Source organism: Paralichthys olivaceus, chromosome 2 (genome assembly GCF_024713975.1).
Source record: "Paralichthys olivaceus isolate ysfri-2021 chromosome 2, ASM2471397v2, whole genome shotgun sequence".
Lineage (NCBI taxonomy): Eukaryota > Metazoa > Chordata > Actinopteri > Pleuronectiformes > Paralichthyidae > Paralichthys > Paralichthys olivaceus.
Window position 1 is genome coordinate 11,156,592 of NC_091094.1, and position 16,247 is coordinate 11,172,838.

The 16,247-nt window shown below is 42.4% G+C and overlaps 2 protein-coding genes across 5 annotated transcripts; one reads left to right on the forward strand and one right to left on the reverse strand.

Annotated features, from left to right (window-relative positions):
• The first annotated feature begins 3,096 nt into the window (after positions 1-3,096).
• On the forward strand, positions 3,097-6,111 carry LOC109638442 (parathymosin). The gene is made up of 5 exons (XM_020101422.2): positions 3,097-3,679; positions 4,284-4,394; positions 4,814-4,877; positions 5,059-5,132; positions 5,226-6,111. Exons 1-5 carry the CDS (start codon positions 3,629-3,631, stop codon positions 5,295-5,297), a joined length of 372 nt encoding a protein of 123 aa, XP_019956981.2. The 5' UTR covers positions 3,097-3,628; the 3' UTR covers positions 5,298-6,111.
• Positions 6,112-6,415: 304 nt separating this feature from the next.
• slc45a1 (solute carrier family 45 member 1) lies at positions 6,416-14,670 on the reverse strand. 4 transcript variants are annotated; one of them, XM_020101445.2, is made up of 10 exons: positions 14,364-14,663; positions 13,312-13,758; positions 13,114-13,206; positions 12,398-12,622; positions 11,294-12,183; positions 11,044-11,197; positions 10,744-10,920; positions 10,374-10,579; positions 8,390-8,615; positions 6,416-7,156 (listed from the first exon to the last, which is right to left on the reverse strand). In XM_020101445.2, exons 2-10 carry the CDS (start codon positions 13,730-13,732, stop codon positions 7,128-7,130), a joined length of 2,421 nt encoding a protein of 806 aa, XP_019957004.1. In that variant the 5' UTR covers positions 13,733-13,758; positions 14,364-14,663; the 3' UTR covers positions 6,416-7,127. The 4 variants fall into 4 exon arrangements, with proteins under 4 accessions (XP_019957004.1, XP_019957005.1, XP_019957003.1 ...); XM_020101446.2 differs by lacking the exon at positions 10,374-10,579 and having other exon boundaries at positions 14,364-14,669; XM_020101444.2 differs by having other exon boundaries at positions 6,416-8,615; positions 14,364-14,667.
• Positions 14,671-16,247: the final 1,577 nt, after the last annotated feature.

The following is a 16,247-nucleotide window of genomic DNA, read 5'->3' on the forward strand; positions in this document are numbered from 1 at the left end:
CCACAGTTCTGCCTGTGGACTCACAGCAGACTCTGCACACACTGAGGCCATTACACTGTGGATGTCTGCTTCAGTGCTCTGTGCTCTCCACATGGTCGTCATTTCCCAATAAAAAAGGGTAGCATGAAAAATCAAAACAAACGCTTGTCTTTGAGAGCAGTGATGAAAGTCCATCATGCTGCTTTGTGTATTAATTCTCAACCACAACAGAGAATATGATTACCTCACAGCTTGTTGATTGTATATTGCAACTATTTTTTGAAGCATTCCTTTTATAAATTCAAGCCAACCACTTTCAATAAGGGACTCCTCTGTATAAACCCCACTTTTACAGATAATATGCAACAATTCTTGACTGAAATGCCCCAAAAGGACAAGACCAATCTTATATTACTGTGTACTTACATTGAGTGTAATGTGGTCTTTTTTATTCTTGCATTCACTGATGTCTGTATTTGTTAGTTATACTGTGTCAGTCTCATGATTTATTTTCACCTGCCTCAAGATGAAGAATGTTAATTAGAACTCTTGCTAACTCCAGCATATCACATTTGGTATTTTGTACTAATCTTTATTAATGTGCTCTGTCCCTATCAAATAAAAAAAAATGAAAACATAAATAAATAGATTCAAATCAGCAACATTTCCACACAGGGTTACTGTAGGTTTTTAAGACCAAAATGGAATATCAGAGTCACAGAATAAATTACACTTCATAACTGAAGATAAGGTTAAGTAGCCTGTTGGAGAATAACCCTCAGTTTGCCACGTTATTTCACAAACAACAGGCAGAGACAGGTGGTATCTATAGTCTTTCCTACAGCGAAGCCGTGTGTATTGAGATCAATTCTGATCAGGGTGTAAGTAGGCCTGTGTCATGTGTCAGGTATCAGTTCCATACTTTTTTGTAGTTTTATTATGACATTCTAATATCCATATCGTTAAGAAAACACACACAGCCATTACAAGCTATACGTGCCAATGAAAAACAAACTGTCATAAGGTATGAAGGAAGTAACGTAAATCATGAATGTTAACATATAAATAATAACTAACTAAAAAATTTAAGACCTAATATTTTTATTTATTTAGGACATCTATAGGTCTTAAAATTCAGATGATTACATTTGAGTTATTCTGTGTAATTATCAGGTAATTTGGTGGAGCAACAGACTCGACATAAGGGGATAAAAAGAAATTGAAAATAATTGTTTCAGTAACCATATAGTACCCTGACACATCGCCTTGATCTCTTGTGTAATTACAGTCTTCATAATTATATTTCAGCTGAATCTGAGGTGAATTTCTAAAAAGGGCCCTGAGGCCTCTTAAGAAATCAGCTGCAGACAAGACAGCTGACGGAGAGCAGGATTAGGTTTGAGGAGTCACTAAATTAGAGGCTGAAGAAATACTTGTGTCAAATAAATCATCCTTTGATGTTGCTGGGGCAAGTTCAAGGGGCAAACATTAGTTAAACCCAATACAAATATTTGAACTGCAGACCAATTAGTGACATCGTCTCAGGGGTATGGGTGCAGGAAAAAGTGTTTTGTGTATTGGAGTTAAACATGTGGAAATTACATTATTGCAGTGACAACTATCAGGTAACTGCAGTTTAATGCAAGTGTGTTAATTGAGGTCAAGTTAGCATATGTAGCCGAAACTCAAGGAATTCAATTATAGGTCAGTGCCGTGGCACAAAATGTGTCAGGGGATTTATACATTTGTCAAGAAAAAGTTTGCCTGATCAGATGCAGAAACCACCAAGCTTTGTCACTTCCTCTGGTTTAACAGTTTGATCAGTGTGTGCAGAGACAGCAGAGAAAGTTTACCTCAAACCTCTGGGGGAGGTTTGGAAAATCCGACAATGTCATGAAATATTTCATTAACAGTGACAATATGTGGAGATAATCAGTGGCAAGCTGTAGTAACATTTCACTTCTGTATGTGAGGTCTTGCAAACCAGTTCTATCATAGGCTGTTTTCAGAAATGACCTCAGGAGGATATCCATCAGCCCTTGGCAACACTTTTTCATCTGCTGATATTAGTTTTTTTCATTTTTGCATGCGTGACTTGATTTTAAATGTGTATCTTGTTCAGCCCCTCGCCAGTTTTAGAAAACTGTATTGTCTCAGTAAATAAAACAATCAGCATCTACTTTAACAAAGCAATAAGAATAGCCTTAACAAATACTTTGTTTTGACTCAGTGTTGTATACACACACACACTTAAACTGAGCCACACAGCCCACACCCCGTTATTGTCTCTGATATCACAAAGCAACACATTTATTGCCGGGCTTATCTGTTTGATGGCAGACATGTGATTTCTTCCCCCTTGTCCTTCTAAGTGTCTGAAGGAGAGGTATCGCAGGTCGTTCCTTCCTGTCTTACAACCATCTAAGCTTCCACAAGAACTACATGCACCATTATGGACTACACTTAAACTCTCTTAACTGTGTCATATTCACTGTGCTATATTCATCTGTCTGTGCAATATCACTGTACATATTCTCACACTGCACATATTATTCCCATTTTTACACAGTATATATTAGTTTTATTCCATTCATATTTTACTATATTATAAATATATTTTTTTTTACTTACATTTAAGTATTGCACGTTACCTTCTACTTCCTGATGCCTATTTTGACTCTTGCTGCTGTAGTACAGCAAATTTCCCCATTGTGGGACTAACAAAGGATTATCTTACCTTATCTTATCTTATCAAACATAATAAGAAGGAGTAATAACTAGCGTTCCCTACTCGATTGAGCTCAATCACTTCAGTGGAAAATGTAATCATCTAAAGGATATATTACATTTATCCATTCATGAATTCAAACAATCAATAGTCAGATTTAATTGAGTCATAGTAAAACAGTCACAATAAAATAAGATAATGTTTGTATTGTATAATGCACGTGTAGCTCTCAGTCTCGGTCTGTGTGCTCGTTTATTCCTTCGTGTAATGTGGATAATTGTTCAAAACTATTGGTGCAAAAGTGAAAGTGTAAGTACAAGAAGACTTCGTTACAAGAGAGTTAAATTTAGAAAGGAGGAGTGGCCGCACGGTTTTCACATCGGGTTTTTTTTTTTTTTTTTTTTGTAATTTGAAACCTCATCTGTGCAAAGAAAAGCCGAAAAGACAAAAGATGCAACCTGCAGGTCGACGGTGATAAAGTTTTACAAACACTAAAACGACTCGCCGCGTCAGAGTGATCGAATGGTTCGAACAAGAGGCCACTTGTTTCGTTCATTGTTCGAGATGCAGGTGAAAAATCAAAGTGATGGATGATGGAGGGAGGAAGAAGGAGTGCGGCGTTTTAAAACACTCGACCAATCCACGACGAGAGGGGCAGGAGGGCGGGACGTGCCGGCGAGAGTGGCGGGGTATCTGCCCAATGGGACGCTCCCGTTGCCGGCGTCGTCCAATAGCGTGCGGGCTGGAGCCGCCGCATCCAACGAGAGTGGACTTTGAAACGAGGTCTGGAGAAAAAGCGGAGTGGAGCGGACATCATTCCCCCGTCAGCGTCTTCAGAGCAGACACGAAGGCGACGAGCCGAGAAGAGAAAACACCGCTTCTCAATAACAGGAATATAATCACCCACGTTCAGATTAAACAATGGCCGACACCGCTGTTGAGAAGACCGCCCCCGCAGAGGTTACAGCCAAGGTGCGTTTCATTCACTCTCCTCTCCTTCTTCTGTGGAAAAGCGCCGCGGTAAAAAGATTTCTGGAACTTTTTCCAAGTTGCTGTGGTTTTTTTTTCTCATGCTAACGGTTAAGCTAGCTCCGCGTCAACTTCAGCCTCTTAATTCGACGGGTTTCCGATAAGACGTCACTTGACGTCAGTTCAAAGAGTAATTGAGGTGAACTGGGTTTCACCTCAATCAAATTGAATTCTAATGGCTCGGGTCGACGGCCACACGTCGCCATTATGTGTCAGCAGTGACAGCCGGTGAAATACTGCGTCGTCCGAGTGAAATGTAGGAGATCTTAATGTGTCGAGCTTTTAAAACCCCTTGATGAGCAGACAAAGCGCTGGAAACGGTGCAGGAGGTGAAGCTGCTGCTGTGGGCGGGAAGACACAGTAACGCAGAGGGTTTACGTTACTTCCCGATCAAACCGTGAACATCACTACTTCCAAACCTTCACTTTAATCACAATCGATCCCGTTTATAGGCAACTGAGCGGTTTTTGATTCAAACACTTTCAGATTTAAACACCTCACGCCCGAACGTTTCATTGATTGGAGGGGCCGTGCTTTTATTTTGTAGGAGCTGAAGGAGAAGAAAGAAGTCGAAGTGGAGGAGAAGAAGAAGAAGGAGGAGGAGGAGAAGACGGAGGAGAAGAAGACGGACAACGGGGACGCACCTGCCAATGGCACAGTGAGTTGGAGCCGGGGCACTTCCCAGCCTCATGGCCTTTTGTCTCCGCAGCCGTCATCGTGCAGGTGTCGCTGCGGCCGCCCCCCCCCCGCTCAGCTGCTCCACACACTGCGCTTTGTTTGGGTCGTGAAATGGCACAGATGTTAGTTAGCAAGACGACCCCATTGGGTTTCTGAGGGATTTTTTTTCCCAGAGCTTGGTGGCTTAAATCCTCTGGGGAGTTCTCATTCAACTCCGTCATCCAACTGCTTATTCTTAAAGTGTCCCTGGAGGATTCAGTGGATTTGTGATTGTGGGAGGGTTGTTTCAACTGGGCTCCCATGTTGGGGTTTTTTTTTTTCTTTCTCTGTGTATGAAATTTTTTCTACACTTCAGACTCCATAAAAAGGAATGTACTCACATTTCACTTTCTCCTCTAGAACGGAGCCAATCACAGCGACAAAGTGGAAGAACCCAAAGAGGACGAACACAAGAATGGAGATGGTGTGTTTGAATTTTCTTCAAGACTTTAGTAACCATGTTCACAAAGTTTTAGATTTGCCATACATTTTGTTCCCTCTTGTGGCCTTAACTTAAATTCAATTATGCTTAGATTTACTATGAGTGAATCATTTATTTGAGTTGATTACACTGAAAGTAAATGATTTGTTTTCTAACCTTGCAGATAAAGCAGAGGAGGCGCCCCCTGCTGAGGAGACTGATGCACAGCCTGTGAAGCGTGCAGCTGATGAGGAGGAGGTGGGTACACAGTTTAATCACTTGTTCATGTGTTGCCTAATCTGCAAAAAACTTTGAATCTTTGCTAATACATGAAATATCTTCTTCACGTAGGAAAAGACGGAGACTAAAAAACAGAAGACGGAGGAAAATGGAGATTCTAAAGAGGCCGAAGTGAAGGCTTAAATCTCCACTCGATGCGTTTGCGGCACTGTTGTACCGGCCTGGTCAACACTGTGTTGTAGAGCTTGTGCTTCTCTGTATCTTTGAGAGAGATTTCTTTTTGTTTGCTCCCATGATATCACATTGCACTGGAGTCCTGAAACATAGTGGCCCTGCATCCTTTTTTATGAAATGTTATTTATTGGTCTTTAAAATGAGCTTTTTTTCTACTTGTAAAATTGGGCCACACCATGAGATCAGTTTTTTTTATTATTTTTTGAGGTTTTATATCAGTATGTGAGAAGCACAATCTCTGTCAGTGCTGACCAGACGATTCATACATTAAGGCAGCTGCTCACCTCCAAGGCTCATGTTGACCTCTCAGATTCACATAAAGGACCAAAGATGAATTTTAAGCAGGGGCTAATGGACAGTTGTTAGCATTATTAGTTGAGGCATACTATTTTTGTGTTGAGCTGCTAATTAATCCTTAGCTCGGCTGCCCTGTCAACATAACAGATGGTGCAAATGAATAAAGGGGCTGTGTCTTGCGCCTCCATGATAAGGCTGCTTATTTTATGGAGGCAGGATTTTTGCAATGTTAATTAACCCCTCTTAAATCTTCAAGCTTTGGTCATTTGTTCTGTATGCATTCCACGCAAGTTTGTACCATTTATACCTTGTTTTTCTTACATCTTCAACGAGTTATGTTATGGCTGAGTAGCCCAGTTTTTGTGTCCCGGACTGCCTTTTTCAGAACCAGAAAGACATTTGGTTACTTCAGCCACTGCTTTGTATATTCTGATTAACAAATAAATTGTCTTTTTACTTAAGTAAATCTATGTTGTGTGTATATTCACTGTTTGCACCACAGCAGTGCCTTTTCAAACCCATATTTTAATTGATGATGTCACCTGACCTATTTTTTCTTTACATGGAAAATGGCTGGCTCAGACACAGGAAGATGCAGGAATAGTGGCACTCACTTGGTAATGGAAAAGGGAGACTCAATGACTTGTGGCCTTGTCTTTTAGCTCCCCCATGTGGTGTAAGCAAAGATTGCAGAACATAACTCAAGTCAACTGGTTTGGGTGACAAAGACAATCAGTGGTAGAAACAATAATTGACACAGGAGTCTAAAATGGCAAAAATCCTTTTTAGTTTGAACAGAACCCTGAATAAAAGTAGCTTTTACAGTAACACTGCTAGTATTGAGCAATAGGTGGTACCATAGAACACAACAACTCAAAATGTGTTTTTCTTATATAGCAAGCTGCAACAGCATGATCCATACAATTGCAGTTTCCTCAGAAACATTAGCATGGTGCATCCAGTCAGTCTTTAGGCTGTAAAAGCCAATTATTGACATTCTGCAGAGGCAGCAATTATGGCTGGCACCATAATGTTGAGAGCCGGTCAACCTCATAATGAAAGGCTTAAAACATGTTACAAAAGTTTATGTTACAGCCCTGAATTCAGACCTGGTGTCTGCTGAGGGCCCAACAGACGAAGCAGTTAGCCATGGCACAAAACATGTAGAAAATAAATCATATGGACTATTCTGCTAATGAAGATGGCTTCTTAAGGATGGAAAAGAAATTAAGTTTCCTGTGAGAAACGCTGCCAACAAATGTTAAGTGATCACTACACTGAGTTGATGGGCAGAGGGCGGTGGAGCAGAAGCCTACTACCTTAAAGCATGCGTCCTAATGATGACAATAAGTACTTGCTGCTGGCTCTATGAACCCCTCCCCCAGTCTTTTCTTTCATTGTTGTCCACCTTCAGGGTTACCCATAGTTCACATGAGTCTTCTCTGTTCTTCCGTTTTGTTCGGTTTCCGACTGAATGTTGATTCACACCCCAGTTTCAACTTCTCCTCTTCCTGATAATGACAAGAATCACTGTCATTATTACAAAGGTATGGCCAGGAGCAGGGTGACAGCTCACTGAGCTGTCCTTGGCTTAGTGAGGGCCCAGACAGAATTTGCCACCAGTACACATTTCTCTGTGTTTTTTTAAAAGTTGTGTGTACAAGCGCGTTAGCGTGAGTCATCCTATTAGTCATGGCTCTGTGCTGATTAAGGAATTAATTGTCATTGTATTCATACTCGGGGCTTGATTAAGCGTCACCCAGCACTAAACTGTAAAATTTGGGGATACGTCACTGAATGACTGAATGATCGTGTGGAAAAGTGTTGTTGGTTTATTTTGCCTGTTAAAATATAAAATGGGAAGCCCTTCAAGACTGCAACTGCCATAAAGCACTCTTCACCTTTACATAATTATTGTGTATGTGTATGCTGTCAATGCTAAATTAATGTGAAAGATCTCTCGAATGAACTGTTGACGGTGGGCGGTCACTGGCAGCACATTCATTGAGTCAGAAAATCCTGCTTCGGGTGTGATGCTAATATTGCTAACTCAGAGAAACAGGCAGGTAGACATTCCCTTTGGCTGTGTGACAGAAACAAAACACAAGGCTTTGAGAGGTTACAGCGCAGCTCATGCAGACGTTAGGCAACTGATAAAAGGAAGAAAACAGGGGAAAGCTGTGGTTAGCCTGTGTGTGTGTGTGTGTGTGTGTGTGTGTGTGTGTGTGTGGTGATTGACATTTCTATACTAAATATCAACAAGCAAGAAAAGAGGACGAAAGATTTTACAGCAAAGAATCAGACACAGGATCTATACTCAAAGAGGTCACTCGCACACTCTCTCTCAAACGCACAAATAAATCCAGTCTCACACTTCAACTCAAAAAGGTCACACACTCCTTAGGAAATGTTAGGAAAAAATGCATGGGCACACACACTGTATGAACACACTGGTTGTGTATACACAGATTAGAGCAGTGGCCAATGTCTGTCTGTCTGTCTAGCTCTGAGAAAAGTAGTGCTGATTAGCGTGAGACAATATATGGAGTTGTGCTGTACAGTGTGCGGCAGGATGTACAGTGCGTCTGTCCTATCGGTGTTGGGAAGGTCAACATTCAGACACAGAGCGACAGCGTGCGTCATTGAGTGTGTGCATATGTGTGTGTGCGTGACTGTGAGGTAAATTAAGAGGCTTCTCTAAATGTGCACCAATAGTGGCTGGGTCTCGCTATCGGTGGGCTCACCCTCAGGGGGGGGCAGCTGGTACACCACGAAGAGGGAGGAGTACAGGCAGCCCACGAATGACATCAGGCTTGAAAAGTACATCACTCCCTGGGCCCCACCCACCAATGAGGTCAGAGGTCCCATCGCCACAGAGACCAGGATCTGAGCCAGGAAATACTGGCAGCTGAGCAGAGAGATGTCCACCCCCATCCCTCGTCTGGTCCCTTCCTCTGATGAGCCACAAAACTGTGGGACACACATGAAAAAGTTGAGTTAAGGTGCTAAATCTAACCACACTGTTCAAAGTATTATTTAAATGATGCCTAATTGTCTTTTCTGAGAGCTACATAGGAGGATTGATACCACTTTTATATCACTGCAATTATTATGAAGCAGCCACCAGCAGCCGATTGGCTCACACTGTGAACAGGGGAGCAGTTCACCTGGCTCTGTGAGCTTAAGGGAACAAAATCTGCTTAGTAGAAACTCTGCAGCTAAAGAAACATAAAACCTTAATGTGTTGTTTTTACACTTTGGGATTAAACGAATAAGATTTAGAATGTAAACAACAATGTCACTAAGTAGAGCATATTCCTCTGCTAAGGCCGAACAATCCTACTGTGATGTGTCTGGAACTTTTTGTGAAAGGTTTGATTTCTTTGTGGATCTTTTGTTGTATTCACTGTTAAGGAATTTCGCCGATTGTCTTCCTTGCATTTGGTTTTTGGATTTGCGTCTGTTGGGGGCAATTTTAATTCATTACTTCCTGCTTTATTTTGTACTCACCATTGGATCTAATTTCTGATAACTTCACTTCCTGTCTTTGTCTACTTTCCCGCTCTTTGTGATCACCTGCTCCACCCTTGTTTAGTTACCTCAACCATCTGCGTTATAGTATTATTAGTTTGTTTGTTAGTTTTCATGATTACGCAAAATCTGCTGAACTGATTTACATGACATTTTTGGAGAGGTGAGTCATAACCCAAAGAAGAATCCATTCAAATTTAAAGTGGATCTCAGACGTTTTTCAGTTTCATGGTAAGATGGGGCATTAGCCTTAGTGGAGGTATACCTTCTAGTGTCACCTATATCTAACCTAAACTGCTTTCAGAAATACACTGAACTCTGCAGATACTCTGTATTCTCTCTCTGGAAGAGGTGCATGTTAGAGTGAGAGGCTCCACAGTTTCTGTGGATGTTCTGTGCCTGGCCTCCAAGTGTAACGTCCGTTAAAATTCAGGAGAAATCGATGTGATAGCACAGCAGGGGATCCTCGCTGGGTTCACCACGACTGAGTGGGGGGGGTTGATGGCGTTTCTAACAAGCGACAGGCGCAAAAATGAAAAAAACTAAAAGAAAACAAATATCTTCGGGAGAAACTGCATACACATATGGCATATGACGCAATATTATGTAAAGAGAGTTTATGGTTATAAGAGCCGACATTGGTGTCAGTGTGATGTAGAGAAAATCATGTGATCTACACAGTGGAGTTAATATGTCGCTTCCGCCCTCTGCCTGCTGCACCCGGCTGCACCAGAGCCTAAATAATGCAGAGGATTTGTTGCTGTTGTGTGTGCAGAGAACCTCCCGCTGTGTTGTGCATGAGTGAAAGGCAAACTGCAGACAAACTCTGTAGCCAATTCTCCAGATTTTTTACCTGCAGGTCATGTCTGAAAACGGCTTTTGTGTATTTATTGTTTATTAAGGTAATTATTGAGTGTCAGAGGTGGTAGGTGGATGACATTACCAGCTAACTGTTACCAGTCTTTGTGCAAAGCTCAGCTAGACAACTGTTTGGGTGGTGTGACAAATAAAATTAGCTGGTTGTAGATTTATCATATTTCATATTTAACAGACTGGTTGAATAGTGGTATCAATCTTCTTATTTATCTCTTGGCAACAGAGTATAAGCATTTAAGGGATTATTTTAAGTTGTAAAAATACTATATAACTACAAATTAGTGAATGTTAGTCCTGCACATGCTGTACCTAGAGACTAACCTGAGGGCTCTGGTAGTATTCACACAGCAGAGAGTAAGGCAGCGTGCATAGTGAGGAGAAGAGCACCCCGTAGGTGACACAGAGGGACAGTACCACGTAGAGGTTGGTGGACAGTGTGGCAAGGCCTGTGCCCAAACCAAACGCCAAGTAGGCAAAAAAATACAGAGTGCGAAGAGAGAAACGCTCCTCTAGTTTCTCCAATATGGCTGAAAGTTCGAAGAGGAAACAGAGAGACACACAGAGGAGAAATGTTAAACTGTTAGGATGACAAATTACTGCAAAGAAAATTCAACAAGGGTAAGTAATTAATCTTCCCAGGGCAGAGCTATGCTAACATCCAAATCATTGTGTGATTAAAAGTGTAGTTTACCTGAGTAGAAAGCAGCACTGAATGCATAGATGCACATGCCCCAGCAGCCCATGCTAACGCCAGCATTGTAGCGTTGGTAAGCCTCAGAGTCGTGGGGTGCTTTGGGGTCTCCTTTGAACACAACCTCCCCCATGAAGTCGGTGTAGAAGAGCAGCATGCCTTCAAAGGACAGCCAGCCTGCAGCACAGAGAGATGCAAAGCCTATTAACTCAGTTCATTTGAAATACAAAACAGGCCGCCTCTAAGATGTTGCAGGGTTCTTGACGGAACTGAATTTTAAATGGAAAGGATTTCTCTCACCCAAAAAATGATTAGTGCATAAACTCCGCAGGGAAGGAGGCATCCTGTAGATGGCTATACACAGCAGCTTCATTGACATTTGGGATTCTCCTGTCTCCACATTCTCACTCAGATCACTCTCATACCGCACTCCATTCAGCAAAATGTTTGCAACCTAAGTCGGAGAAAAAGAGACAGGCATTGTGTTCAGAAAATGCCATGGTGGCTACTGAGTGAGCAGCTTTTGTCCTTTTCAAAATATGTGTCTGACCTGCTGGCTGAAGGTCACTGTTCTTCTGCGTCCGTTCTCCAGCCCGACAACCTGCGTTGCCATGGGCTCCTCTATTAGTGCAAGACTCTGGGGTCTCTTCAGGATACCAGCGGCGGAGCCCCGGTGTGACCCCACACCTGGCTGACCTCCAGCTGTGACCTGAGATGCTCCATGAGATTGTGCATCTCCCTCGGGCTGGGGCGCTTCGGCATCCTGAGCTTCTGCGCCGGGATGAGACGCCACCTCAGCCTGGGTCTGTCCTACAGGATGACTCCCTGTCCCCTGTGTGGATCCCTCTGGAAGAGGGGAGTCCCCTGGAGGCAACGGTGCAGTGGTGGAATTCGGGGCGAGGGCTTGTGGTGTCTGCTGACCCGTGTAGCAGTCTATGAGCACACTGTCTATGTAGGAGGTTCCTAATGAGGAGGCAAACTCATTGATGCCAGTTAATGAGCTGTCCCTACTGATGAAGCTGCCGTATTTTGGAGTGAGGGGGCTCAGTGGCGATATGGGGCTACTGAGGCCGGCACAGAGGCATGCATTGGCACTGCAAGAATGGGCCAGAGGGTCGGGAGGGTGAGATTTTGTGAAATTGTAGCTGTAAAGACCATCCTCATCTTCTTCGTCCAGTCCCAAATTGGATCCTGGGCGGACAGGAGGGGAGGGAGGGAGGGGAAGACTGGGGCTCTTCAGAAGGTTTTTGGAGTTTTTGTTTGGCTGGCTCTTTGGTAGCGGCCGCTCAGGGATACTCATCAGAGTCATGGCTGTGGCGATCACCAAAGTGATGCTCGTAAACAGGTATATAACCCGCAGTTGACCTCCCATCGACCTTCCAAACTGTGTCTGGTCCCAGTTGATGCCACCCACGATGTAACCAAACCCACCTCCTAGTCCTTTTAAGAAAATACAAATAAGAGTGTGATAAAAAGTCAACCTTTTATAGAATGTTTTCCAGAAGATGATCATTTCTTGAAGCTCTATTTCTGCTTGTCTTTCCCCTGATTGTCATAAGAATAATAGCTAGAGTTTCTATCTTCTGTCATATAAATTAAACAGTGTAATAATAAAGTCATTATGTGTTTTTTTCCTAGTAAAGTGTTTTCTTACCTGCCAGCAGTGCATGGATGTTCAGCCCCCGATCCTGGTCTTCTGGACTGCATACATCCATCATGTAGGCATGGCTTGGATTGTCGGCTGAATCAGCACTAAAGTCCATCAGGACCACACCACATATCGTCAGGACAATCCCCCACTTGTGATTTAAAGCTGTGTCATCCAGAGCTCCTCCAATGTCTCGCCCATTCAGCACCAGGGTTAGACCAAGCAAAGCCCCTATGAGGTAGAAAAAGTCAATGTTAGATTTATATGGACATCTTGCAAGTTTTCACCCTGGTCTTTTCATTTGTTGGTTGATTTGTATGTGTGTAGGTCTGCAAACGGATCTGGATCAAGAAGCAATTACATTTTGGTGCAGATCTGGATCAGAGGGCAGATCCAGGAATTACTTTTTTCTCTTTCTTTAAAATTGTGAGACTGAACACTTTTCAAAAAATATTTCTGCTTTCCCAGGGAATAGTTCACAGATCTTGATAGGAAAATCAGTCATATTTAGGGATCTGATATCTATGAGTATGTAAAATTAAAAATTGACTGCTGGGCCTTGAAAATGATTTGCGCTCTATTGATTGCCATTCTAGTTTCTTCATTATATGGACTAAAAGTCACAATTATAAGCCCCTGCTGTTCTGTTTTAAATGTTCTTAGTTAAATGTGTCTCTTGTAGGTATCCCAACTTAATTGAGTCCTCTTTTAACATTTCTTACCTATAGCCAAGGCAAATATGAATGGTCTCCTTCGCCCAAACCGTGATGTACATCGATCACTCCAGGCTCCAATGAGAGGCTGAACGAGGAATCCTTTCACCCAACAGACAGAGGACAGAGTTAGATGTGAGTGAGAGCGACGGGATTATTGATTTCATATATGTATCACGTGTCAATTTCCATTAGTTGTTCACTCACCAAGTATTGGGCTAATAAACCAAACCAAGCTGTAGAACTGATCGGGGAGGCCCATCTGTAGAAGCACAGGCGTCACATAAGCTGTTTCCATGGCATAGCTGAATTCAATCCCAAACAGGATGCAGCCATTGAAGAGCAGCTCATGGAAGGTGCGTCTCGGAGGAAGTTCACTGAGGTCCAGCTGGTCCAGAGGACAGGGTGTGTTGGGCGGTGGAGGCGGAGAGGGTCTTATCAACTTCCGCCGCTTCGGCTGTCTCTGGAAGTTGTTGGCTCGGTGACTGAGGTGCCGGGTGGTGGACGTTGGGAAGCTGGCAGTTTTGGGGAGCGAGCTCCTCCAGATACCTTCCTGAGCTGTGGATAACCTCCCCCCTGGGCTGGCCAAGAGGGGGTCGGTGGGGGTGCCCATGCCCGGAGATGACATCTCTCTCTCTCTCAAGCCAGCTTACACTGCAGAAAGAGAAAAAAGCGCGGTGTCAAGCTGAGACTCAGAGATGGAAACTTGTATTGTTCATATTAGAGGTCACACAGGAGCATCACGGGAGCACGTGTGTAACTGAGCACTACTGATGGTTGTGTAGCTCCACCAACACGACACTGCAGTCATCGGCACACAGCTACGATGGGCACGACGCACTGCAACCAATGCGCATGTTAGTGTGCGCAGAGCCCATGTGCTCTCCGTGGCGGACCACAGCAGTGTAGTATGCGGCACCGCGCTTATGGAGCCTGTTTCCATTTTAATTTTTCATGGAGGGAGCTCGGGTCGGACACAATGGGGCCGCTGGCGTTGGTGGTGAAGGCTCACGAGACATTTACAAGGACAACGTGACACAGGCGCTCGAACGCAAATGAAACATCTGACCATTACAAATCCTTTTTGTAGACGCGGAACCGATTGATCGCTTCTTTTCAAAGTGAATTTATCAAACGATGCTCGACATTTTCCTCGACTTCACATGGTGTCGTTGACCGTGACGAGCACACGATCCTCCCAGCTGTGTTGGAGGAGGAAGAAGAAGAAGAAGGCGTGCAAAATGAAAGATGATAATTACCTTACCGGGGCGGCTCGTCATTTATTGCGGAAAACTGTGAACAGAGCGGTGACCACTGTGATTTACACGACTCATGGTTGGGGTCTTTTTTGTTTTTTGTTTGTTTGTTTTTTTTGCCTTTGATGCAGTCATCCCCCCGATTCCTCCTCCGTCCCTTCTCCTTCCCCCTCTTCTCTCCCCCTTCGCCTCTTCCTCCCGTCCTGTCCCGTGACGTCACGCCCCTCCCTGCAACATCAGCACCGCGCGGACAGTGACTATAAACACATCTGTCTATCCACACACCTTTATCTACACCTTTATCTACCCATGTCCGTCTGCACATCTGTCTATCTACACGTTGAACACATGTCTATCTGTTCATCCATCGACACATGTCCATCTGCACATCTGTCTCCTACATATCATCTGTCCATCTACAAGTCTATCCATCTATACATCTGCCAATCTAGACATCTATATGTCTATCTATACATTTATCTACACATATCTGCGCATCCTTCAACACATCTGTCCATCTGCACTTGTCTACACATCTGTTTATCTGCACATCTGTCCATCCACACATCCAGCCTCTGGTACTGTATATACTGTAGGTTCTACAGTGTGTGTCAGGTCAGACTTACACAATACTTCAACATGCAACTTTATAATTCTACTCTATCGCTGCTATATTTGAGAGGGAATATGGTATTTCTTTACTCAATTAACCTCTTTTTTATGATTTTTTTTAAATAAAACCTTACAAAACACTTACAATATAATACTTCAAGACTCAAAGATTTTATTTGTCATGTGCACAATAATTACACAAATCAGTCGCTAGACCATACAACCTATTTTTCACATATTATCCATGTTACTGGCCACTAACTACTGTCTTCCATTATTTATTACACTGTGTTCATCGAATAATGAATCCATTTCAAAAACAATAATGAGCCACCATTTTACAAATAAAATATGCAAATGTTATCCATTTTAAGTAATAAGATATAACTTATAAGATCACAAGATGTGTAAGTAACATCTAAAAAAGACAATGTAAACTCAAGAGTAAGATTAAACAGGAAGATAAAAACCCTGCAGAGATATAATAGTAACAATACATTTGTAATTCAGCCTAAAGATAATAGCACATGCAAAGTAAGTGATGGATTGCAATTTTGTCCAGTTTTTTTTTTTTGTCCAGTACAACTATATGTACTGCATATGGGTTTCATTCAAATATATCAAACAATACACTGAATGTATCTCTTTAGTCAGAGGTATAATAAAGTATGTCATAATAAAGATGTGAGCAAATTGATGTAAATATTAATTGTATAAATAAGAAGCTGAAGTATTTTTTCCAACAGCCTAATTACATGAAACTTCCTAGATAATTATTCGAGCATCATTAACTATATTTGGCTAGACTTGGTCCCTGTAGACGTACTGAAGTGATATTGGGGCCTCCTCTGATAGCAGGCTCATCCTGTCTAATTCACTTGTAGTGAGATAATCTGGCCTGCAGGTTGTCAAGCTGGTTACAAGAGAGGTCTCTGTGGTACAATGTAATAAATTCATTAAGTCACTGAACCAAGAGAATGATGCATTTTCTCTCCTTTTGTTCTTTTGGCAAATGTTATTTGTAAGTTAAAATCTTGATCATCAGAGAAACTGTCTATAGGTCTCAGATAAAATGTGTATTTAGTTCCCTCTGAAATGAAGTGAAGGATAAAGTGGCAATAAACTAAACTATTGGGCTGGGTGATGAAGTAATAACAATAATTATTGCAATATACTTTTCATCAATAGCAATGTAACAAAAGTTACAAATATATTGTTATATCGCTTATGAATTGTGGGAGCACAGTGAGGAGGGAGCTACAACATAATGAGTTT

What these genes read in the sequence shown, in the direction of transcription:
- LOC109638442 (XM_020101422.2), top strand. Translation starts at nt 3,629, where the DNA reads ATGGCCGACACCGCTGTTGAGAAGACCGCCCCCGCAGAGGTTACAGCC. An exon ending in ACGCACCTGCCAATGGCACA is followed by an intron (nt 4,395 to 4,813) that starts GTGAGTTGGAGC and finishes TTTCTCCTCTAG; the next exon opens with AACGGAGCCAATCACAGCGA. An exon ending in CGAACACAAGAATGGAGATG is followed by an intron (nt 4,878 to 5,058) that starts GTGTGTTTGAAT and finishes CTAACCTTGCAG; the next exon opens with ATAAAGCAGAGGAGGCGCCC.
- slc45a1 (XM_020101444.2), bottom strand. Translation starts at nt 13,732, where the DNA reads ATGTCATCTCCGGGCATGGGCACCCCCACCGACCCCCTCTTGGCCAGC. An exon ending in CATATTTGCCTTGGCTATAG is followed by an intron (nt 12,623 to 13,113) that starts GTAAGAAATGTT and finishes TCTACCTCATAG; the next exon opens with GGGCTTTGCTTGGTCTAACC. An exon ending in CATCCATGCACTGCTGGCAG is followed by an intron (nt 12,184 to 12,397) that starts GTAAGAAAACAC and finishes TTTTCTTAAAAG; the next exon opens with GACTAGGAGGTGGGTTTGGT.